Source organism: Lycium ferocissimum, unplaced genomic scaffold, assembly GCF_029784015.1.
Source record: "Lycium ferocissimum isolate CSIRO_LF1 unplaced genomic scaffold, AGI_CSIRO_Lferr_CH_V1 ctg640, whole genome shotgun sequence".
Taxonomy (NCBI): Eukaryota; Viridiplantae; Streptophyta; class Magnoliopsida; order Solanales; family Solanaceae; genus Lycium; species Lycium ferocissimum.
This window is the reverse complement of record NW_026726343.1, coordinates 86,210-109,861: the sequence shown is the minus strand read 5'-3', so window position 1 is coordinate 109,861 and position 23,652 is coordinate 86,210. Positions and strand designations below refer to the sequence as shown.

Below are 23,652 nucleotides of genomic sequence, written 5' to 3'. Positions count from 1 at the left end.
AGAAAAAAAGAAGCAGCAAACACAAATGACCTAATGTGAAGGTATCTCAAAATTTAAGTAAATTTTTTTGTTTTCCTTGGGTAACAGTTTTGTAGACCTAAGTAGAAAATTTGTTACTTAGTTGGGGTGGTGTGTTTGGTACGATGGAACTTTTTTTTTCTTCAGAAAATAAGGTATTTTTCTACTCATTTTAGGTAAGCAAATTGGAAAATGTTATTTTAAAGAGGTAAAAAACTTTTGCATTTAAAAAAAGTTAGAAAAATAGACTTATACAAGTTTGCTTAGATTTTAGGCCTCTAATTAAAATTTAGCTTTAGACCTCTAATTAAATTTTAGCTTTAGGCCTCTAATTATGTTAAGCCGCTATGTCCGGAGCACCAAAAAACATACAAATCTAGTTAAGGGTTAATATGTTAAACTATACTATCACAAGGACTAGAATTAGATTTATCAATAATTAAAGGCCAAAAATGCTAAAACACAAAAGAAAAGAACGAAAGAAAGAAACACACAAAATCAATTACCAGCATTATCATGTGCATATAATTAAATATTTCTATCCTTATGATATCTGATTAAGCACATTTAACCTTTAATTACATAAGTGATATATGTTACTCCCTCCCTCTCAATTTGAATAAAGCACTGTAAACATCTTAGTTTTAAAGTTCTCCCTTCTAATGTATGTAGCGATACAAATGTGCGAGGTTTGTTTATTGGCCAAAGTCATATATTTTAATTTGAACTTTTATCACGATTTTTCATTTAGACACTTTAATCGAAACGTTGACCATCCGGACCCTCAAACATAAGATAAAATGTGTCATTTGAACCCTCGTGCAAATGGCACATGCGTGCAATCCACTACAGTTGACATGGAAAAATAAACCGGATGACATGGAATATCCGACCAATAAAAATAAGCGTATAACAAAAAAAATTAATTTAAGAAAAATTAATTTTAAAATCTATTTAAATAATTTAAAAAAATCTGAAAAACCCAACCCATCCTCTCTGATAGCCCACTTCACCGCCGCTGCTGCCTCCGCCGCCCCCACCACCGTCGCCGCTTCAAAATCTATTTAAATAATTAAAAAAAATGGTGCTATTTTTTGTCGGAGATTTATTTAAATAGATTTTAAAATAAAATTTTTGTTAAAATTAATTTTTAATGATTAAAAATTTCAAAAAAGAGAAAAAATTTGGTAACTCACCTCTGTTTAAAGCAGTGCAGTTCATGCGTGTGCTCATTGTCGAGGGTTGGCCTGACACATTTTATCTTATGTTTGAGGGTCCAGATGATTAATATTTTAGTTAAGGGGTCTAAATGAAAAATCAGGATAAGTTCATGGATCCAAATATGACTTTGGTCTTGTTTATTAGAAAAATGGTATTTTCTTACCCAATCGAGTAACAATAGGGACATTTTTAGACCAATTATAACCTAAGGACATTTTTGACTCTTTACCGATAATAATTAAAGAACATAAGTGGTGAAACCCAAACACTGAAACACACACAAAAAAACAGATACAACATTTTCAGCTGAGAAAATGGAGAAACAAAGGCAGAAAACTTCTCCAATTGATATGATAGGAGAAGATCTATTATACAACATATTCAGTAAATTACCAGCATTAGAATGTGCATCTGCCTCATGTGTTAGCCGTTCTTGGAAACTTATAATTACTCGGCTCCTTTCTCTACCAAAACTCTCTTCTTCTCTTTCCAGAAACCCTAATCTCAAGGTACACTTCTAATTCCCCAATTTAAGCATATAGTTTTTTTTTTTTAACTCCCTTTATCTGAAAAGAAAGTTTCTATCAGTGGGTGGTGGTGGGGGTGGGTGGGTGAGGTTGGGATAGGGTGGTGTTGGTGGGTGGTGTGGGTGGGTGGGTGAGGTTGGGATAGGGTGGTGTTGGTGGGTTGTGAGGCAGGGGGTGGGTGGGATGAGGTGGGGTGGATATTTTTCAAAAACTGTTTCCACCAACCAATCGAACCTGAGAAAATAAGCCTTTGACACAAAGTTTAAGAAATAAAGAAATACTTTTCAAAATACATGATTCAAAATAAATTTTAGATATTTGTATGGCTGTAAATCATTTTATAAAGTTAAATTATTTCTAAATATAGAAAGGAGATAATTTTTTTGGGATAGGCTAAAAAGGAAAGGAGGACGATCTTTTTGGGACGAATGAGTAAGAAAAAGAACAAACAAACACTGATGTGCACTACAAAAAATGCTACTCCCTATGTCTCAATTTATGTGACATATCTTCTTTTTTACTCTGTCCGAAAAAGAATATCATTTTTTTTATATAATTAGAAATAATTTAATTTTAAAATTTCCCTTTTACCCTTAATGAAAGGATATATAGTCACACAAATGTGCGAGGTTTGTTTATTAGGAAAAAGACATTTTTTACCCAATTAAGAGCCCGTTTGGATTGACTTATAAGCTGGTTTGACCAGCTTATAAGCCATTTTAAACTTTTTTGGGTGTTGGCAAAACAGAAGAGTGCTTAAAATAAGCCAAGAACAAGAGCTTGGGGAACCCCAACCTTTTCCTTTTTGGCTTAAAAGCCATTTTGGTTTGATCAATAATTTTACTCTTTTATCCCTTATATTTTCTTCTAATTCCAAAATTACCTCACTACTCCAAAAAAAAAAAAAAAAAAAAAAAAAAAAAAAAAAAAAAAGGTGCTTAACAACACTTGAGTATCAAACACATCAACTTCTTTTTAGCAGCTTCAGCACTTTTATCTGAACACGTAACTGCTTATTTATAAAATAACTTTCAGCACTTAAAATGTACTTTTTTTTTTTTGGGCTAATTCAAATGGGATCTAAGTAACAATAGGGACATTTTTAGACCAAAGTATTAACGGCAGGGGTATTTTTGGACCAAACTATTAACGGAGGCATTTTTGTTCAATTTCGCATAGTTTAAGGGTATTTTGACCCTTTCCAATAATTAAAGGAAAAAAAAATGCACCCAAACACTGAAGCACACAAAATCAATATGTGGGGCTTTTCAGCTGAGAAAATGGAGAAACAAAGGCAGAAATCGGCGACACAGCCGCGGAGTTATCAGCGGCAACGATTGACATGATCGGAGAAGATCTTTTATACAACATATTCTGTAAATTAGCTGCATTATCATGTGCATCTCCTGCATGTGTTAGCCATTATTGGAACCTCATCATCACTCGGCTTCTCACTCGATTTATTCGTATGCCCTCTAAATATTTTAAATTATTAATTATTGTGACTTATATTAATTTTTATGTAGTTTCTAAATATGTAAGTTATTTCCGAACAATATAAAGATTGTATGTCCGATTTCACTTGCAAAATAAATAAGTTTGACTCTCAATATCCGAACGTATCACATAAATTGGGACGGAGGGAGTGTATTTGAAAAGTGAAGAAATAGGTGTCTGAATACACACAAATAGTAGTACAAATTGTCCATTGTACTCCAAACCCCGCCCTTTTTCTGGGAGAGAGGGGAGTAATTTATGTTTAGGAATTTGAATTTAGATATCAAAACACTAGATAAGAAATTACCATTTTCCAAAAAAAAGAAAAAAAAAAAAAAAAGAAGAAGAAGAAGATAAGATAAGAAGTGATATAAATCCTAGGGGAGGCAAAACATTAGGTGTTTTTTCCCCTTCTGTCCAAGCCTTGGTGGACCTTTACCCGGTACCTGTGCTGGTGGGAGGTGGAAGGTATTTCATGGAATTAGTCGAGGTGCGGGCAAACTGGCTTGGACACCACGGGTATTTAAAAAAAAGAGAAGTGATAAAAAAAATAGTTAAAATTTGATTACAAAATCAGTTTGCTGGAATTCAGAGAACCAAATGGGAGAACTACTTTGGAACAAAGACAGTTCTTGTTTAATTTATTACATGAACTTATTGGGCTGGAATTCAATTTTTTTGATGTAGGTTGCTGTGAATGATGTTGTTGAAAAGGTTTTAGCTAGTCCGATTCGGCCCCAGTTTGTCATTGCTTCCATTGGTCCTGCTTTTGACTTGGACGAAGCTCAGAGGCTGGTAGACGCTCTTCTCTCTCAATTTGGCATTTATGTGCACTATATCTTGACGCAGTCGATGAATCTGTTTGCTAAACTGTCTAAATCGAAAAGGAAACATTTTTCTTATGATTCTGATAAATCTGAATACTTCGTTTCTCGGAGATTAAGGTATTAATTTGACTTTCGTACTCTCTCTGTTTCACTTTATATGGCTTAGGCCTTAGTTTGACTAGGTATATATTTATAAATCTACTTATAAGAAACCGATTTCTTATGAAAAAAATATATTTATAAAATCTAACCTTGCCTATCGAAATAGAACTCCTAGAAGTTGTGAAAATTGTATATAATAATGCCATTAATAGAATGGTCGCACACATTTTGGTACATCACCAAGTTAAAAGTGTCGCATAAATTGGGACTAAGAGAGTATTATTCTATTGTATAATATAATAGTTTATGACCTTTTTGAAGAGGTTTAAAATGAAATAGAAGAACTGAAAAGGATGAGATAATGTGCAAAAGATTAGGAGCGTGATGGGTAGTAAAAGATGGTAAAGAATTTTTTTGTAAAAGACCAGTTTCACTCTATAATTGTTGAAGTTAGTTGTAGGATTGTTGGGAACATCTTTTGGCTTAAGACTTATAGGAAAGGAGAGATCAACTGGTTACATAGTGACTGATGTAGTTTGTGATAGGGTATCTATAATAACCTACGAACGTTTTACCTAAATTTTAGCGTAGTTATGGGCTCCCCTTTTTTGTTGTTTCAATTGAAATATTGTACTTTGTTACAGTAGTGACTTTAATAACATCATTTTCCACTCAAAATATGAATTATTTCTGCAGATTACTGGTAGATTTGGCTCCCAAATTCCAGTAATTACTTCGATTTCCCAAGGAATTTTTGGGCAAGATGTTACCACTAATGAATTTGAAGAGGTGAATCTAGTGGCTATAGACTAGAATCTATTTGTGACTGCATTCTGACGGCTTTTAACAAGAATTTAAGTGGGAAAAATGGTGTTTCTCCAGGTTCAGTGGGAATTTGAGGATGACGAGGCTCATGGCGATCTTGGTAATGAGAACCAGGGTGCTTTACTGACTGTGGGTTTCTTGCCAGGATTGACAGTTGATTTAATTCCATTATCAAAAACTCGGGTAATTCCTTACTCCAGTACAATCCTAGTAACATATCTAAAAAAATATGGATGTCTGCCTTGTTGAGAGAAAGTTGAAACTCCACTTTATAGCTTGATTTTCATTTCAAATTTATGAAGTTCCTACTTGGAATTTCGAAGGGGATGACTAGTTTATATCTACTAAAAAAGTTGTGCTAACTTGATTTAAAATGGGCTGCGCTAACTTGGGGAGAAAAAATTTCAGGGAAATCAACTCATGATTGATGATCTCGTGCTCAGTATCAGGGATCGTTCATCCTCTCATTCTGGATCAGCTTCACCGATGGGGATTTTGTTATTTTCTGTAAGTCCTAAGTCTCTTAAGACCTATCATTTTGTTATTTCTTGCTCCATGGCGACACAGTTTATTCCCTACTTGTCAAAGTGATGATGCCTAAATATTCATTAAACTGTGGATGAAGGGGATAAAGTTAATCCTCATGCAACAGGTTCTGTTTGAGTGCCCGGACTAATCAATTTAGACTTTGAGTGAGTCGGATTAAAAAGCTGGAATGAGCTTTGAGGGACACTTGCAGTTTTTGTTTTTTCAATATCTGTGTCAACCTTTTTTCTTTTTAATTTAAATGTAATAAAAATCATTTGAATGTTGTTCTAGGACGAGGGCACTGACATCAAACCTGTCCTTGAAAAGTTGGGTGAGTAAGCTTCATAATTTTCATCACACAAAACTTTCTTTGTTCACATATACTTTTATGGATGCAGATTTGTCTTTTTATTTGATTCTGTGAGAAACAAGTAATATTTTTAGTGCCCATTTTCATGTTTGTAGATTATGCCTTTTCCGCTGAGACAGTCATTGTGGGTGATGGGGGTTCTCAGTTTTTATACCGAGGTGAAACTGTAATTAACCCTTCTAATAACAAAGCTTCGAGTACCGCTGCTGTTGCTCTTTCATTTTCAAGGGATAGAGGCAAACCTCCTGGTACGTGTTGCCTCATTAACTGAAATATTACGGTTTCATATCAAGAGAGTTTATTGTGGCAATCATTTTCTGGGACCCTGCGAATAGGTGTTGGCGAAACTCAGTTTCATGTAATGTTATCCTCTGGCATTTCACGGATTGGGCCTACATACAAAGCTGTTTCTGTTAAGGAGAGACCCAAAGACTATTCCACTTGGCTCACTGCGAAAAGACATGCAGTTCGTGAGAATCTTGATGGTCAGACTATTTTAGATCAGATTTATGATGAGGTAAGGTAGTACATCTTGTGAAGTACATTGGAGTTAATGTTTCAGCACCAAAGTTTAACTAGCTAGTTTCTGAAGGAAGTAATTTACAACTGGTTTGTTCAGAAAGGAGACTATCAAATGTGTACAAGATTTTGTAGTGTAACTAGTCTCGTTTCTTCTTCCTTTGATTCCTTCCAACATAGTGTAGCCTTTTATGTTCGGGGGCGGGGGGGGCAGCAAATGCCAGAATACTCGATGCATTATGGCAGATTGGAGATATTTGGATGATTAGAGTCTATCATTCTGTCTTTGCTTATTTTCAAATTCCATTGTTAAATCTCAAAAAATCTGATCATTACAAATCAAGGCTATAAAAGAGTTTACAGAACACGTGACTACCCTTTTTCAAAGAAAGACTTTACAGAATATGTTAATGATCGATCTATTGGCGCATGCACAATTGCAAAAGGTATATAATAAGATAAGAATAATAAAACTTCTGAGAAAAACTATTCTTATAAAGAAATAATAATACTAAAATTGTTTTTGTTAATCAGGTTCCTTAGTGGTTTGGTAATCTGCTATAAAGGCTAATCTGAAAGTGAAGGTTTCCTGTGGTTGGAGATTCTTTTTTTTACTGGCCATGCTTATTTAGAACTTAGAAGCTGTAAGTGATGAAATATTTTGCTCTCCTAGCGTACATCTTCCGTCATGTGTGTGTGTCAACCCATAAACATTGTTGAGTTTCCACATCGGTGTGGGGATGGGAATTTCGTCTCTTTATATGATCATTGGGTAATGCTTGCCCAGTGAGCTAGCTTTTAGGGTTGAGTTAGGCCAAGGTCTTCTTTACGTAGTATTAGAGCCAGGCTTATCCCAATTCATGATTTACTCTGTGTTGGGCCCCTATCTTATATTGTCCACGCTCCTGATATCTTGTCTTGGGCTTGTGATGAGGTGTTGAGTTTCCACATCTATGTGGGGATGGGAAATTGGTCTCTTTATATGTTCTTGGACAATCCTCAGCCCATGAGCTAGCTTTTGGGTTTGAGTTAGGCCCAAGGTCCATTTCTTTACAAACATAATTCACACTCTTCTCTGATTTGAGATGTTTCTTTTCTATGATTTGATTTCACCAGCTGGGAGGTCCTAACCATTGTCCAGCTCTCTATGTCGGAGTTACGAAGAGGAGGAAATGCTCTATTGGGCTGGAAAAACCAAGCTGGATAAGTATGCATGAATTCCATGAGGTTCTAAGGTAATTTAATGCACCTTTGCGCTTGATTTTCTGGTCTTCACTTATGATGTTTGAATGTTCTCCTCTCCGTTATTACTACCTTTTTGTGTCCGAAGGTGATTGTTTGCACATGCTGATAGGGAGCCCTCTTCACCTAAGTTCGTTTCTGCTGACGCGGAAAAGCATGTTAATGTTTAGTTGAAATCACTATGCTGATAGTCTTGTATGCTTCTCGCTGTCCTCTTTACTTCTGTAACTAATTATAAGAATTTTCAGAGGTGATGAGGAGTATCTGTATGTCCATGGTGTTGGTATCAGAAGTGGAGACTCCTTCCGGTTTTACCATTCAAATTCTGAGTTGGCACGTGCTTCGTGCAACACTACTGCAAACAGCTTCAGACATTTGAAGCAAGATCTTAACTATCAAGGTGATCATCATACAAATAGCAATGGTGTGGATATGAATAAGAAGTCTGTATTTGGTGGTATAATGTTTGCTTGCTGTGGTCGTGGCAAGTTACTTTTCGGTGAACCTAATGTAGACGGCTCCCCTTTCTTGGAGAACTTCCCTGGGGTTACTTTCTCAGGAACCTATTGTGCCGGAGAAATTGCACGTGCAGATTTAAGCTCATACGAACAGGATTCTCAGGAACACATTGATGCACGCTGCTGTTTGCACGTATTTAGCACTGTCTATCTGGTTATGTCATGTACCCCTGCATTGCCACAGCATTAGAGACGGCTGGTTTTGCCATTGGCGATGTGGTGGGTAATGGCAAAAAAAAATTTAGTTGTTTGAATAGGGTACTGCTCTGTACTAACGACGAGCTAATAGCTTAGCAAAAGGATTATGTCTCTTGTAGATATTTCAAAAGCCATTCTGGAAGTTTTACTTCTAATTTAGTAGCTTTTTTGTGTTTGTAAATGACATTTCTGCAAGAATTGTACTGCTTTTTATATACCTACATTGAGCTCCATCTTCTGGTTTAGGAACTAGTTATGCAGGGTTTTATAATGCATATATTGCATGTATCGGTTATACGGTGAATAACAATGCATGGATAAATTGGTATTATGCGTTGAATAATAATGTAGGGATTACTGTGAGGCGAGCTTCTTGTTCTCTTTAGTAACTCTTCTGTGTATTGCAACTGCACATATTTTTAGTTCACATTCTATATCTCTTACAATCACACACATTTTGTAGTTATGCAGATATTAGAAATGACCGGCCTATTAAGTTATATGGCAATTATTTTTCTTCTATGACCTACCAAACACAGTATTACTTATGTAGAATTTTATGCGGGGATTATTTTTGTGGCTGCAGTAAAGCAAGTGACCTCTAAGAGCATTTTAAGAATGATCCGTTCTATACCAAAAAAAAAAAAAAAAAAGTCTCTAAACCCTTGGTAAATATAGAGCATAGTTTCAAGGGTTAAAACTACAGGAAATACAAAGGCTGAATACATTTACTGCTACTCGAACTTGCTCGATTTGTTTATTTAGACGCCTGAACTAAGGGTTGTACATATTGAACTCGAGTCAAACTGTATCTTTTAAACACACGTTGACATGAAAATCAACATTACTTCTAAAATTTTGAACTTTTATTAAGCTGAGACTGTTACTTTAAGAAACTTATGGGCTTTTATCCCAATCGAACAAAGTAAAAAAGTCTATAGTATAAAGTTTGTGCTTTACGTTTATTAGTCTTCTAAAAAAACTAAACATATAGGCGGACAAATATAGAGAATAGGAAGAAAAAAAATTAAGTAATTGCTAAGGTTATAGTCTTTGTCTTATGTGTACAAAGTTGATCTAAGTTCTTAAATTTGAAGAAAATTACTGGTGATACTGATAAATTCAAGAAGAGATAGCTGTATAATAGTCATCCAAAGAATGAACATATGTACCTTTTTGTTAAAGGTAACTAATCTTTTTCTTATATTTAGCATTTAGGTTGTCTGAAAAGTTGAGCATTTTAGACATGCTTTGTTGCAGTTTCTGTCTCTTCTAAATTTTGCTTTTCGCCACAAGCCAATGTAGACTCAGATGGTCACGGGAACTTACTAAGGGAAGAAGTTGTGAACTTGTATACAACATCTATAGAAGTTATTGATGAAAAGAACTTTCATTCAAATGTCATGTTTGTGGTTGGCATACAACAATGTGACATTGTTTCCTTTTGGTCCCTCAGTGCCTATTTTCTGCCTCAGTAATTTGTACAAAAATATCAATGTCAACAGCCTAACTACATCTAAACTTGCAGCGAGTATCTGCAGCATAAATGTGTCATCGATGTCTGTCCCAACTCGATGTCAAGTAGTCAGTATTCAGTATCCCAAAGCCAAAGCACTACTTGTTGATGTTAACTACTTAGAGTTCCTTATAGCCACCTCTTCGTTAACTTGGCTGAAGCGCCAGGAGTTTTGGAATTTCTACTTTCATTTGCACCTGTAAAACGAACGGCGATTCTGTAAAGGCTACCTTTAGGGTCAGCATTTTTTTTTTAAAGTGAAACTTGACATTCATTTTGCTTACAAGAATCAGGCAAGCTCCCTCCTCCAAGTGAAGATCTCCTCGAAATGGTTGGTGGTGGAATGCCAGTTAGGGATTGTCTTCTTAGTGTCCTTGCATTAGATGCCATTGGTGACTTCTCCTCATTTTGGCATTTAAAAGGCGATAGCAGGGCTGCTTCGGCCCTTTTCTGTTGGTTCCTGTAAGTTTTTCACAAGTAAATAAAACACAATTCCGCGTCCATGAAATAGACAAGAAGCTGACAGTGTTATATCAGGCAAAAAAAACGACATTGTAGAACTTCCAAAAAGCTATAGCTTTGATATGGTTAAATGGATTGAGTATATAGAGAAAATGACAAAAATGGTCCCTTAAGTTTGCCAAACGTTAGAACTTTTAGTCTCCGTCAAATATAATTAATGATTTATGTCCGTCAGATTTGACGGAAACCGTGGAAAAAAGAAGTGTTAACTTTTGGCAAACTTAAAGGACCAAAATTGTTTGGTGCAACCTTGAGGGATAATTTTGAACCTACCCTCAAATATAAGGGACCATTTTTGTCATTTTCTCTGATTATATACATAGAAACCAACTTAAAATCGATCAGGCAATGGAACACTTACTTTCTTTCGGAACCATTAATCAGTTTCCCAATTGTCCGAAGTGATCTTCGTATTTGAGATCCCTTTCCATGAGTACTGCTAACCAAAGTAGGCGTCTGGAATTCGGATGAAACTGTACGCTCACTTTGCATTCCTCCCTTGTTCTCATTTATAGACGTTATCATCGGTGGCTCCGGTGTTTTGGGTAGTTGAAGAGAAGGAATCCTTGTTCTGTTGTCTGTTGTTTTCAACCCCCGGCTTTTAATGGCAGCACTTGTTGGACTCCTAGGTGCATTGCAGCTCGTAAAAGCAGAAGTTGGACTCCGAGGTGCCTGGATTTTAATGGCAGCACTTGTTGGACTCTTAGGTGCATTACAACTCTTAAAAGCAGAAGTTGGACTCCGAGGAGGCTGCTGACTTTTATAGGGAGAAATTGGACTCCGAGGAGGCTGCTGGCTTTTAAAAGCAGAAGTTGGACTCCGAGGAGGCTGTTGGCTTTTAAAACCAGAAGTTGGACTCCGAGGAGCGTGCTGGTTCTTAAAAGAAAAAGTTGAACTCTGAGGAGCCTTCAGGCAACTATTATTATCGGCTCGATCATATAATTTTGTGACATCATCTCCCTCCTGAAGCTCAGTAGATTGTTGTAAGCACACAACTTCTGGCTGATCGTTCTTGCTTGTGGCTTCCAATGATTTAGTATGTTCAAGATTCTTGCTGGCTAATAATCTTGGCCCTTCTAAACTTAATCTTCTCGAGCGAGTTTTCACAGCTGGAGTTTTGGATCCCTTTTCTTCATCAAGGTTGGCCTTTTCTGTCCTCACGGTAGTGCAATTCTCGATGCTTAATCTTCGAGCTCGTGGAGTGGCATTGGTGCAATTCTCGATGCTTAATCTTCGAGCTCGTGGAGTGGGTCTCTCAACTATTGCTTTAGGCTTCTGGAAAGGTGTCCTAGATGCTTCCTTTGGTTTGTTAATTTGAGGAGTTAGTGTTTCCTTGTTAGCCAACGCCTTTTTGAGGGTCTCAATCTACAATGATTTGAGCCGTTGATAGGTAATGAGATGAGAATCCAACATTGTAAGCCTAAGAAAGTATTCTTTATATTGTCTTAGTAGGCGTTTGGCCATAGATTTCAAATATTTTGCACTTTATTTGGAATTTATGAAAGTTGGAGTTGTGTTTGGTTGACTTTTTGCAACGGAGAGAAGAGAGCATTTTATTTGGAATTTATGAAGATGGAGTTCGAAAACAGGTTTGGAGCACTTCTCCAATTTAGGAATCCAACTTTAAATCTGATTTTGAAATAAAGTGAAAAATTATTCCAGAAAAAAGTGAATAATTCTCAAGAACTTTTAAGCAACTGTATACTTATAACCATATATCATAAAATGAATTGTATTTTACCTCCGCTTTGAGCTCTAAAACTTCAGTGCTCTCTTTATTTAAACGAGCTGCACCAAGTTCCACACTTGAAACCCTCTGTGCAAACTTCAGAGTACTAATTGTTTCTCCAAAGGAATCCCCTTCAGGACTGACATGAGCAAACATCAAAGTTTTTGCATGTCCACCTGAAATACACCATAAAACGGATTAGTAAACTATAAACAGTTTTACTGCAGATAAACACTTGCGTTAAAAAAATTCTTCCAAAAATGTTTCAAAGCCTAAGTTTCTATTTGGCCAAATAATCATTTAGATCAGTCATATAAGTTCATATATCTGGAGGAACGAACCTAAGGAGTTCTGCAAGAGTAATGTGAGTTTGCTGTTTCTGTAAGGGATATGGGAATTCTTCTGTGCCAATGCTGTGATCACATCGCCCAAGCAAGATAGAGATTTATTAATATGTTGAGCCTCTTTGAGGCCGTCTCCAGTAACTTCTGACTTGTCAATTCGTTCACTACCAGCAAGATCCACCAAATGAAGGCAACTATGGATTATGTTTCCAGATGTATCTTCACCATGCACATGTACAGTCAGCACACTGCACGTATTTTATGTGAACATAAGTACACTTGACAAATTTGAGAAAATAATAAAAATCGTCCCTTATGTTTGAAGGTATGTAACTTGAAAACTGTCTAGCCTCACCTGTGTGAACGGCTACTGCAGTTGTTCATGGCAGTACAGCCAACAGCACGGTTCAAGTCACCAAGTTTCATCAGGTTTATAACATCTGTAGCACAATTTACTGAATGCATGCTAGCATCAGGCAGAGGTAGACCGTTGCCACTCATGCATCTTCGAATCTCTAACGTATGAACAGTTAAGGGTGCAAATTATTTCACTTTCACGGTTGCTGCATCTTAAATTAACTCATGAAATCTGGAATAAACTAAGGAATAATCACAATGAAAGGATATTTGGTAAGTGAAGCATCGTCTGCAAGAAGATCATGAATTTGTTCATTGTATATCTCGACCATTTGAGCGTGGATCTTATAACTCATGATGTCCTTTCTTTCATCAGACAGTAGGAATAGATCATTCAGAGCCAATTGATTGATTCCGAATTCCTTTGTTGTTCCACCTCCAGGGCCGGACTGCCAAGAGAGAAATATCAGATATGAAACTTTTGCATGCATCTAGCGCAAATTGAATGAAGGAAAATATACTAGCTAACAGCAATGCAATTTACAGCAATATAAAGATTTTATTTATCTTGCATGCCTCATAAAGTTCTTACCATAGTATACGTTTTCCCTGATCCGGTTTGACCATAAGCAAAAATGCATACATTGTAACCGTCCATCACTGATCTTACAAGCGGTTTAGTGTCTCGAAATACATCTTCTGTATAATTAAGCAGCGTTCGCGTTATACGATAAAGCTTTTTAAAAAAATTGGATGTATCTTCAACTGTACTATGTTACAGTATCCTTACCCTGTGTGGCACTTGGACCAAAAACACGGTTGAACGGGAAAATTTTCTTCCCATCTTTCCAAGATTTTAGTGGGTCAATAACAACCAATGTACCATCTTCTCCGATGAAATCTATTGCAGTTTTCGCTTCTGCATTGAAGGCAGGCCTTATTCTGCAGTAAACTCTAATATTCCCTGAAGAATAAATTAACACAGCAGGCTTAGACTTTAGAGACCTTTAGTGGAACAAAACTTGATTCCAACAGGGGTAGCAACTCAACCTTTTACTTTCAGTTGGACTTTTTAGACTCTTTTTTTGTTTCATCATCTTTTATTCTGCATGTGTTCGTTTCCAATTTTCCTATGTTCGGTTGGTCAAAATGTCTTGGAAAACGATTTTCTTAAAAATGAGGAAAATGACTTCCGTAATGGAAGTAGGGGAAACAAGTTCCATAAGTGACATTCCAAGTTCATTGTCTCCTCCTCACCCACCCAAAGCCCCCAACGGCCACCCCTTGACCATCTCATCCCCTCACCACCCCCGAACCCCACTCCCCACCCCATCCCATCCCTATAGTATTTTGCTAGATTACATATAAATGCTCTTGGGATAATATTTTCTTGCTTGCTTACGTACCACTCGGAAATAAGTAACAAACCAACTTGCTTTCCAAGAAACATTTTCCTTCGTACCAAACACACCCTCTGTGATTTATCATTTTCTGTTGCCTCCGTCCCAAAACAGTGGAAAGGGAGAGAGATAAAAAGAGATTAAGCCATTTATCTTGGTTTTTGTTATTTTGGAACCGATTTTGACACTATAAATTCATCAAGGTCTTTCATAATGTTACGTTTTGTCAATGAAATTGTTGTCGAAGTACCTTTTAGATCCTGAACCATGTTATGCAATGTTCTGTTTTCTTTCATAACCTTATGATATCCAAGAGCCGCATTAGACATTTCCAGTACTTGATCTCCTGAAAGCATGTTAAATCAAGTTTCAATTTAGCTTTCAAATATAGGAATGATAAATGATATTAATATGTGAAATGTGACCTTGAAATAAAAGGAATCTAGGTTTGTTTACAGAGAAAGCCTACCAAGTTGTTTGAGATCGCTTTGTAGCTGAGACTGCAGATCTTCAAACTCTTTCTTTGTACTTGATAATAGGTCCTTAAGATTCTGCCAGCTTAAAGTATTAGTCATCCATGACAGTGATCTTTAGTAAATCAGGAAGATATTTTAGCAAATAAGCCATGTGTTGAACTGGAAAGCATCTTATGCAAATCAAAGCATTACAACTAATTTGCTGGCAGACCACTCATGATTAACAGTCACTAAAACTCAAAAACAGGAACAGATTCAAAAGTTCACTGCACTTCACTTATATAGGATAAAGGTTCTTAGATGGCTGATGCACTGACAGATTCAAAAACTTTCATCTACTGCAGTTAGATTTTGCGGACCATCAAAATATGCTCGAAGCGAACCATCAAGATTCAAGTGCATAACAGGCCTTCAATTGATGCTAGTCTTTGTTCATCTCTTATACCATCCACCACTTTTGTTTTGTCAAGAAATAAGTTATTCACAAGGACAGGAGATACCTGACATGTTTTTCTGAAACTCGTGGGAAGAGGGGTATAAAACTATAAATCATCTATGTTAATTCAATATCTTACAAGATCAACTCTTCTTCTTATGCTGATCAGAGAGAACATGTGTGGTAGTATATACTTGAGGACGAAATTTACCCAATTGACACATCTTTTTAACATTCTTACTAGGACAAGTTACTGATAGAGAGCCCTAACAGAAAGTAAATAGTAGATTTTAATCTAGTTCAAAGAACACTTACTGACAGTTCCTTTTCTTGCACCATAACTAGAGTCCAGTGGTTGCATTTGCCCTTCTTTATGCAAGCCCTGCAACACTGAAAACCAAAATTTACCTGTCACCGTGAAGTTGAAGTACAATGCTATCTAATGGCAAGGTCCTACTCATTTGACCTTTTCTAACTACACTGAAACTGAAGATACTAACACTAAATTCAGATTAGCCTTTGTTCGGTCCAAATAGTATCCAGATACTACAATACTGAAATCTATTGACAAAATCCTTGTATCAAGAAAAGTAAAAACATGTATAATAGTTTTATAATAGAAAAATCGACAAAATCCTTTCCATAGAGTTTCCATGACTTGATTGCATTTCGTCTCATCAATTCAGAAGTAAAAGACTCAGATTCTTAACAAGTACTTTCATAATAGCAAGATCGACAAACAGGGAAAAATGCTTAAAAGGTGAACTAAGCTTACCTTGCGGTTTCTAAGATTATATAAATTTTGTAGGGGTATGCATGTGGAGTTGTCCTCTGAGCAGCTAATCTCTTTTAATGGATCTGATTTCAACTGCACGTGGAGAATATACAAGCTATATGAATCATATAAAAAAGGACAGCCGGAAAACAATATCCAGATTTGACATTAATATAGAAGCAAATCAATAACAACTTAAAATTATTCCACTTAATATTTCACTTAGGTTTCATGCATCTTTTGTCTAAGCTTCACTACAAAGCAGCCCTTTTCTTAAACATTTACTTTCAAATTATGAAGTTGCGTAGTCTGCCGAGCCAATGATGTAGGAAGGAGGGATTCTCATGGAAAATAGGAGGGAACTGTTTCAAGCTAATACATGAGTGACTAACATACGTTTGTCTGCAATAGTCAAATAAAACTAAGACTAATAGATCATCAATTCATCAAAATCACGATGTCTTTTTTTCTTCTGTTCTTTCCTTCCTCTTCATCTCTAAAGACCAAAAGACTGAAAGAGAATGCCATGCAAATTTTGGAAAGAGAAGCAATGAAAAAGAGGCAAATTTTCATGCAAAGAAGTAATCCAATTACCTTCAGGGACTTGTTTTGAAGTTGTTCCTTGACGCAACTAGAGAAAATCCTGCTGAATGATTCAACTTGGTTCTGTTTTGGAGAAAAAAATCTTCAGATATACCAGCGACCCTTGACTCTACGCAAAGCTAAAAATAGTCAAGACTATGCATACCGTGTTACCGTTCCGGAAAGAAGCAAAGAAGTTATTGCCCATGTTTTCCTTCATGTCCACCATTCTTTCAGCTAGAGCCTTGACAATTATGCCTAAGAAAACCAGCAAGAAACCAGAATAAGCATGAATTTCAAGATGGGCAAAAGGTCAACAGGAAGTGGAACTAACTACGAAATAAGATTAAAAGACACGTTTGTTCATGTTAAAAAACATTTCAAGATGGTGAATGGGCCAAATTTGCCCTTGCCGTTACTGTAATGGGTTATATTTGCCCTTTTTTCAACTCCGCAAGCTTAGCACCCGATGATGCCACATGTTTTGGAATTAAGGATAATTCAAGGGCATATTTGACCCTTCTCCTTAATCTTCCGTTAAAAAAAAAAAAACGGAGGGCAGTTCTGTTTCATTTGCATAGTGTAGGGGCAAATTTGACCCTTTTCCATTTCAAGATTAATAGCTCAACAAAAGTTAATTGCACATCTAATTCAATATCCTCTCTCTAGAGTACTAGTTTTCTCAGCAACTCAAAATTAAACCTTATGATATTGACTATACTCTCAACAAAGTTTCAATTATTAAATACGCAGTACTTTCTTTAGCACAAGAATGTTTGTTCAATTGCATGCATATATAAAAGAATGAAAAGAAGCTAAAGACCTTCGAGTTTCTGAATTTCATCATCTCCCGGAGATTGTTTTGGAAAGCTAGCAGACATTTCCAATCGCCTGCAACTATCGGAATTGATTGTCACATGTGTTCGTCCTTGGATCCTTCCCCTCGAAGGGGACAAAAGAGGAGACCTTATAGGCTTATAAAATCCGACTCCTCCAGTCATTTGCTTCCACTCATGGTATGCTTTTAGTTCCAAAATGCAGTCCACAACCTTGGTTGATGAACCTGCCTCTATATTATCCTAAGAAAGCACAGAATGAATTGTGAAGTTAGTATCTCTTTCCAGCCTATCTCCATAGATTATAAAATTTAAAACAAGTCAACATTAGTTATATATAATTTTACCCTTTCAAAAACAGATGCCTCAAAAGCTGGTAACTTTAAATCTTCCACAGCTACCAAAAAGTTCCGAATGTTCTCAAAATATTGATACGCTGGCAATGGCTGAGAATCCCACATGATTGACTGTGAAGGTGTGTGGATTTCTACAACCTAATAAAATAAAAAACAACAACGAGTGTAAAACGAATGTTGTATAAAAATGTGGCTTTTTACATACTAGAGAGCGATATATATACCTTCGGGACTGATCCTGGTTGAACTTTGTTAATTAAATTGCAAAGTACCAAACCACTTCTCAAGCAAGAAACAAACTCTCTCTCAGAAGGTTGGCTTGATATACCTAATGGCCCGACGAAACATTCCAACCAGTGGGTTGCTTGATATCGCCTCAAAGCTACAAATACAACGAAAACCCCAAATGAATCTCATTTATCCCGAAAGGAGAAAATAATACACCAATACCAAAAACTAACACCTCGTAATTGACCACCGCATGGGGGAGGGAGGGGGGGGGGGGGGCCGAGCTAGAGCTTCGGCAGAACATAGTAGCTTTACCACTTAACATGTATAGCGCCCAACTCATAATCGGCGAACTCGTAGGTTCAATTCCTACTGGATACACACCAATGTAATAAATATCAAGAACCTAGTAAGCTGCATTTTCTAGAATCCAGAACACATAAACTCAAAATTCTACGTCCATGTCAATAGTAGTTCAAATCCCCCCCCCCCCCCCCTTTTTTTTGTCATAGTATACTACTTCAATCAAACAGTTAACAAAATATGGAGAGTGAAAATAATAAAGGGAAAAAAAAATTAAACCTGCTTCTTCAGCTTTCCTCCAAGCCAAGTTGTACTCATGTCCCCTTCCTCTTGTTTGATTTTCCATTTACAATCTAATCTTTTAACTCTATCATCAACAGAAAAAAGAAAAAAGTTAAAAATTAGAACATATCATTCACAACCCGTAAGTGTAAAAGACACTTTGAGTAACTAAGGCATATACATAGGTAACACAAAAGTGTAAATCAATTGATAGTATATCTACCACATTTCAAGAAAGCATTTTTCCCAGAAAAATAAATCAATCCTAAAACCCCTTAAACCCCAAATGAACATAATGCAAGAATCACTCTAGAAAAAATTTAACAAAAAAAAAAAAAAATCAAAAGATAAGAAGCTTCAACACTACATAAAGAAATTCAAGAAAACATTTACATCAAGAAATGTATCCTAAAACCCTTAAGTCACAAATTAACCAATCAATCAGTAAGTCAAAAAAAAAAAAAAAAATAAGAAAATTCAAGCCCAAAAAAAAAAAAAAGAAAAAAAGAAACAAGATTATGTTTTTCATTTGCAACACAGAAATGAATCAATCCTAACACTCACTTAGTTCACAAATACTCAACTCATAGTTCAAAATAAATAAATTACACCTTTAACATTTTTCAAGAAAAAAAAAAATCATGTCAATCAAGAAAATTTTACCCAAATGAACATAACCTCAAGAATCTTTCAATTTAAAAAAAAAAAAAAAAAAAAAATATTACAAGAAAAAAATCATTAGTATACAGTAGGTGGACAAATTACACTTACTTTCAAGAATGGTAAAAAGAAATGAACACCACAAATTTTTTAACAGTTTATGGAGAGATAAAAGAGAGCATTTATATAAAATGGGTTTTTTTTTAATAAAAAAAAAATTACTATAAAAAATTCAATATATATATATTAGCTTCAACATTTATATAGCAGAACAATTATACTTACTTTCAAGAATCTTGAATGTTAAAAAAAAAAAAAAAAAAATGAACCCCACAAAAATTTTCAAATTTATTTATGGAGAGATAAAAGAGAGCATTTATATAAAATGGGAATTTTTTTTTTTTAAAAAAAATTACTAGAAAAAATTCAATATATACAGTAGCTTCAACATTTATATAGCTCAACAATTACACTTACTTTCAAGAATCTTGAATCTTTAAAAAAAAAAAAAAAAATGAACCCCACAAAAATTTTCAAATTTATTTATGGAGAGATAAAAGAGAGCATTTATATAAAATGGGAATTTTTTTTTTTAAAAAAAAATTACTAGGAAATATTCAATATATACAGTAGCTTCAACATTATATAGCTGAACAATATACTTACTTTCAAGAATGGTAAAAAGAAATGAACCCCACAAAATTTTAACAATTTATGAAGAGATAAAAGAGAGCATTTATATAAAATGGGATTTTTTTTTTTTGGAAATCAAAGTTAGAATTTTTTTTTTTTAGTTGAAAAAAATGAGAGTGAATGTTATAGAATTTTTTTACTCTATAGTTTAGGTTTGAATCCGAAACTAAAGGCTCCGCAACGGTAACGTTACGCTCAATTTGAATTCAAATAGGTGGGGTCTTGGATCTAAGCCGTTAATTGTGGACACGTGGACTAATCAGAGACGTTAGATTGGAGTTCATTGAAAAAGTAACTTTTTTGGACTCAGATATTGGTATCTTCTTTTTACATATTTAAATAATGTAACTTTCAAAAGTTACATCAATCAAAAGTGAAAAGGGATCTTTACCATTTTTAGCTAGATTTGTGTTTGTAACACGTTTTTTCTTTCCAAAAATATTAATGACCATGTACAAAATATTAATCATAAAAAAATTAATTACTCCCTTCGTCTCAAAATAAATGTCGGTTTAGCAAAAAGGATTATCTCAAAATAAGTGTTTTAAGAATTCAAGGCAAAAGATAGTAATTGTTTTCAACTATACTCTTATTAAGATGCTTTTTAATACTGCTTAATTTTAAAAAATCTAATAAATAGGGGTAAGTTAGTAAATTATACCTCATATATTTTTATTTTTTAATGAGCATGAAATGAGCTAAAGCGATACTTATTTTGGGACGGAGAAAGTATCATTTTTCTACTTTCAACTTTGTTATTCCAATAATGCATATTATAATTGTGGAAGATAAAGATAATTTATGTAATTGAACATATCTTCAATCTACCTATTACTATAATCTACATTTAATCCATGTTTGACCATGATGTGATCAAATCCACATTTTACTGGATGGTGATTTGGCGTATGGCTTTGGAAGCACCCACATATGAAAATGGTATTAAAACATTAAATCAAGTTTATCTTATCTCAAAAGGAAAAAAGAATATCAATTGTAGCCAATGTTCTTGTCTTTTTTATTTATTCGGTATTCAAAATACAGTTGTTCGACTAATTTGATATCAAGCCAAATAAGCTTACTTGTCCAACTACTAATTTGATATCAAGCCAAATAAGCTTACTTGTCCAACTAATTCTTTTCTTTGTCAAAAAAGAGGTATCTCAATTTATCTCTTCTGTCTTTTCGAAAAATACTATTCCCTTCGTCTCAATTTATGTGGCACTTTTCGTTTTTCGAGAGTCAATTTGATTAAACTTTGAAGCTAAATTGGATTAGATTAACTTAATATTTTAAGATTAAAATTTATAGATTTGATTAAAATTTATATATTTGAAAATTACATGAAAATTCTAATAATTTGCAACTTTTCTCATATCAATTTGGTGAAAAAATATATCTTAAAATGCTGGTCAAAATTCGTACAATTTGAATCTCGAGAAACGAAAAGTGCCACATAAAATGAGACAGAAGAGAGAGTATATATAGTTAAAGTCTCGATCTCAGCTATGGTAGTAACTGACCTTACTAATAGTGTACAATGTGGTTACATTATATTTGAACTCTTCTACTTAGTTCGATATTGGCTCTTTTGAGTTATCAAACCGAACAAACTTGCAGTTCGATAAAATTACCTTAAATTAGTTGGGATATATGTCGTTTGGTAATTAGTTGGAACATATGTCGTTTATATACTTCACATGTTTTGATTGGCCTTTAGTTTGGCTAGACATGTCGCATTAACTAACCATGTAGCATGATCTAATTACTTTGGATTCGGCTTGGCACATTACGTCACTTTAGACATAATATTTTAGGTCTGAAATAGCGACGTTAAAATAAATCTCGGGCTTAGAGGATTAATATCATTTTTGGTCCTTCAATTATTGGTAACTTATAATTTTTATCTTTGTGATATCACACTAAGTACATTTAACCTTCAACTAATTGAAATATGGGCTTTTTATAGCTTTTGCTTGTGCATATTCACAAATTTACCATAATTATTAGTCGTTCAATCACTTAATTACCCATGTATTATGTTAAGCTTAACAAAATGACCTTAGGTAGGAGATTATGGAGGACATGAATTAAGGTAGAAGGTTAGTAGGTAGTTGAGGGTTGTCTCAATTATCCTTCCATACTAGTGGTCGTAGTATTACTCTTGTAGTTTCTTGTTCTTCGATTTTTGTTACTATTTATTGATTCTTGTACTTCGATTATCGTATTATTTTGTTATAGTTACTGTTCAATTTTCAAAATACTTTGTCATGCTTTCTTAGTATTTTGTCATGACTTCTTTACTTCCGTTATTTTCTTTTTCTAAATTGCTTTGAAAAGCTTTTCCTTCAGAGGGTCTATCGGAATCAGCCTCTCCACCTCCAAGGTATGAGTAAGGTCTGCGTATACACTACCCTTCTCAGACCCCACTTATGAATTACACTAGGTATTTTTTGTTGTTGTTGTTGTTTATGTCAAGCGTATACTGTTACTCCATATTTGTCGGCAATATAGTTCTAAAAGTAGTTCAAAGTTCAACGTAATTCTCATATAAAAGGACTAAATATACACATTTCAATTAATTAAAGATTAAATGTACTTGGTCAGATATCACAAGGATAAAAATCAGAATATACCTATAATTTAGCGATCAAAAATGTCATTAAAGTGGGAACCCTAAAATTTAAAAATTAAACTACCTAAATACCCTTTTAAATAACCTAGATATCATTCTTTAATAAAACCTAATACCCAAACCTCATAAGCGACTCTTCATTTATTTACATATTCAATAATTGCCGTCTATCTTGATATGCATCAACGAGAAAGAAACCAATCTAATTCAAATCAATATTGTTTAGTCGTATTTGATAGATTCAAGAGTATCAAATGGTACGTTTCTATATTTATGCATTATTTTGTTGTTTTAGATCCTACTATTTTACTGTTGTTGTGAGAATCACTTTTGTAATATATTCGTGTTTTAATATATGTGCCTTAATTATTCTGTCTTGCTTTATTGTCGAGTCTAAACATCATATGCCACTCAAATTTTGTAGATCGACATAGTCCTGTTACATTTTATGATTCACAATATTTTTTTCAAACTTTTTTTTTGACAGGTTCATATTTGTACTCTATGCATAATTTATTTTGTGTGCTTTTAGTCTTTCTTTCATATATTTTTGGTCCAATTAACATACAACATCAACATTCCAAGTCTAATTCACAAAGTGGGATTTGGGAGGTTAGATTGTTTGCAGACCTTATCCCAAGATATAGAGGTTGTTTCCGATAGACCATCGGCTCGAGTAATTGAGTCGATAGGTTCTATTTTACTTTTAATTAAGTGAGTCAAATAGTTATTTATTGATTATTGTTTTTCTAGTTTCTTTAAGGATTAACGTTATAATACATCTTTATGTAGTTTAAATAGGAGTGATTTTTTAAATACATGTATCAATAACTAATTAGTAAAATTAATATATCCCTTTTTCTCTTTCACAACTCAATTGCATTCAGTTAACTGATGTTCCAATTGCTGTAACTCTTTGAAGTTCATTGGAGAAGATAGTTCTTTAGTTGTTATTGATCCACTAAGATCCTCAAAAGATGGGGAGAAAATTTTCCAGTTCAACAATATTTTCAGTCCAAGTGCCACTCAAGGTAAGAGTTGCAGCAGCTGGAGCTTCAGTTAACTGAAGCATTTAGCTATGAAGGAGAAACATATTAAGATATTAATTTTACTAATTAGTTATTAGTACA

The 23,652-nt window shown here is 34.6% G+C and overlaps 2 protein-coding genes across 3 annotated transcripts; one reads left to right on the top strand and one right to left on the bottom strand.

The window, feature by feature from the left end:
* Window positions 1–1,491: 1,491 nt before the first annotated feature.
* On the top strand, window positions 1,492–8,755 carry LOC132045275 (F-box/LRR-repeat protein At5g63520). Its single transcript, XM_059435829.1, has 10 exons — window positions 1,492–1,748; window positions 3,951–4,058; window positions 4,889–4,981; window positions 5,075–5,200; window positions 5,426–5,524; window positions 5,837–5,876; window positions 6,011–6,163; window positions 6,251–6,432; window positions 7,551–7,669; window positions 7,925–8,755. Exons 1-10 carry the CDS (start codon window positions 1,554–1,556, stop codon window positions 8,382–8,384), a joined length of 1,575 nt encoding a protein of 524 aa, XP_059291812.1. The 5' UTR covers window positions 1,492–1,553; the 3' UTR covers window positions 8,385–8,755.
* Window positions 8,756–9,757: 1,002 nt separating this feature from the next.
* On the bottom strand, window positions 9,758–19,957 carry LOC132045290 (kinesin-like protein KIN-14L). Of its 2 annotated transcripts, none has more exons than XM_059435846.1 (20): window positions 19,861–19,957; window positions 18,532–18,619; window positions 17,946–18,103; window positions 17,713–17,859; window positions 17,353–17,608; window positions 16,696–16,787; window positions 16,542–16,613; window positions 15,948–16,040; window positions 15,488–15,562; window positions 14,730–14,811; window positions 14,511–14,606; window positions 13,651–13,824; window positions 13,453–13,559; window positions 13,131–13,309; window positions 12,859–13,023; window positions 12,501–12,751; window positions 12,172–12,335; window positions 10,792–11,795; window positions 10,193–10,368; window positions 9,758–10,105 (listed from the first exon to the last, which is right to left on the bottom strand). In XM_059435846.1, the coding sequence occupies exons 2-20, from the start codon at window positions 18,596–18,598 to the stop codon at window positions 10,038–10,040; spliced, it is 3,426 nt and encodes a 1,141-aa protein (XP_059291829.1). In that variant the 5' UTR covers window positions 18,599–18,619; window positions 19,861–19,957; the 3' UTR covers window positions 9,758–10,037. The 2 variants fall into 2 exon arrangements, with proteins under 2 accessions (XP_059291829.1, XP_059291830.1); XM_059435847.1 differs by lacking the exon at window positions 19,861–19,957 and adding an exon at window positions 19,306–19,406.
* Window positions 19,958–23,652: the final 3,695 nt, after the last annotated feature.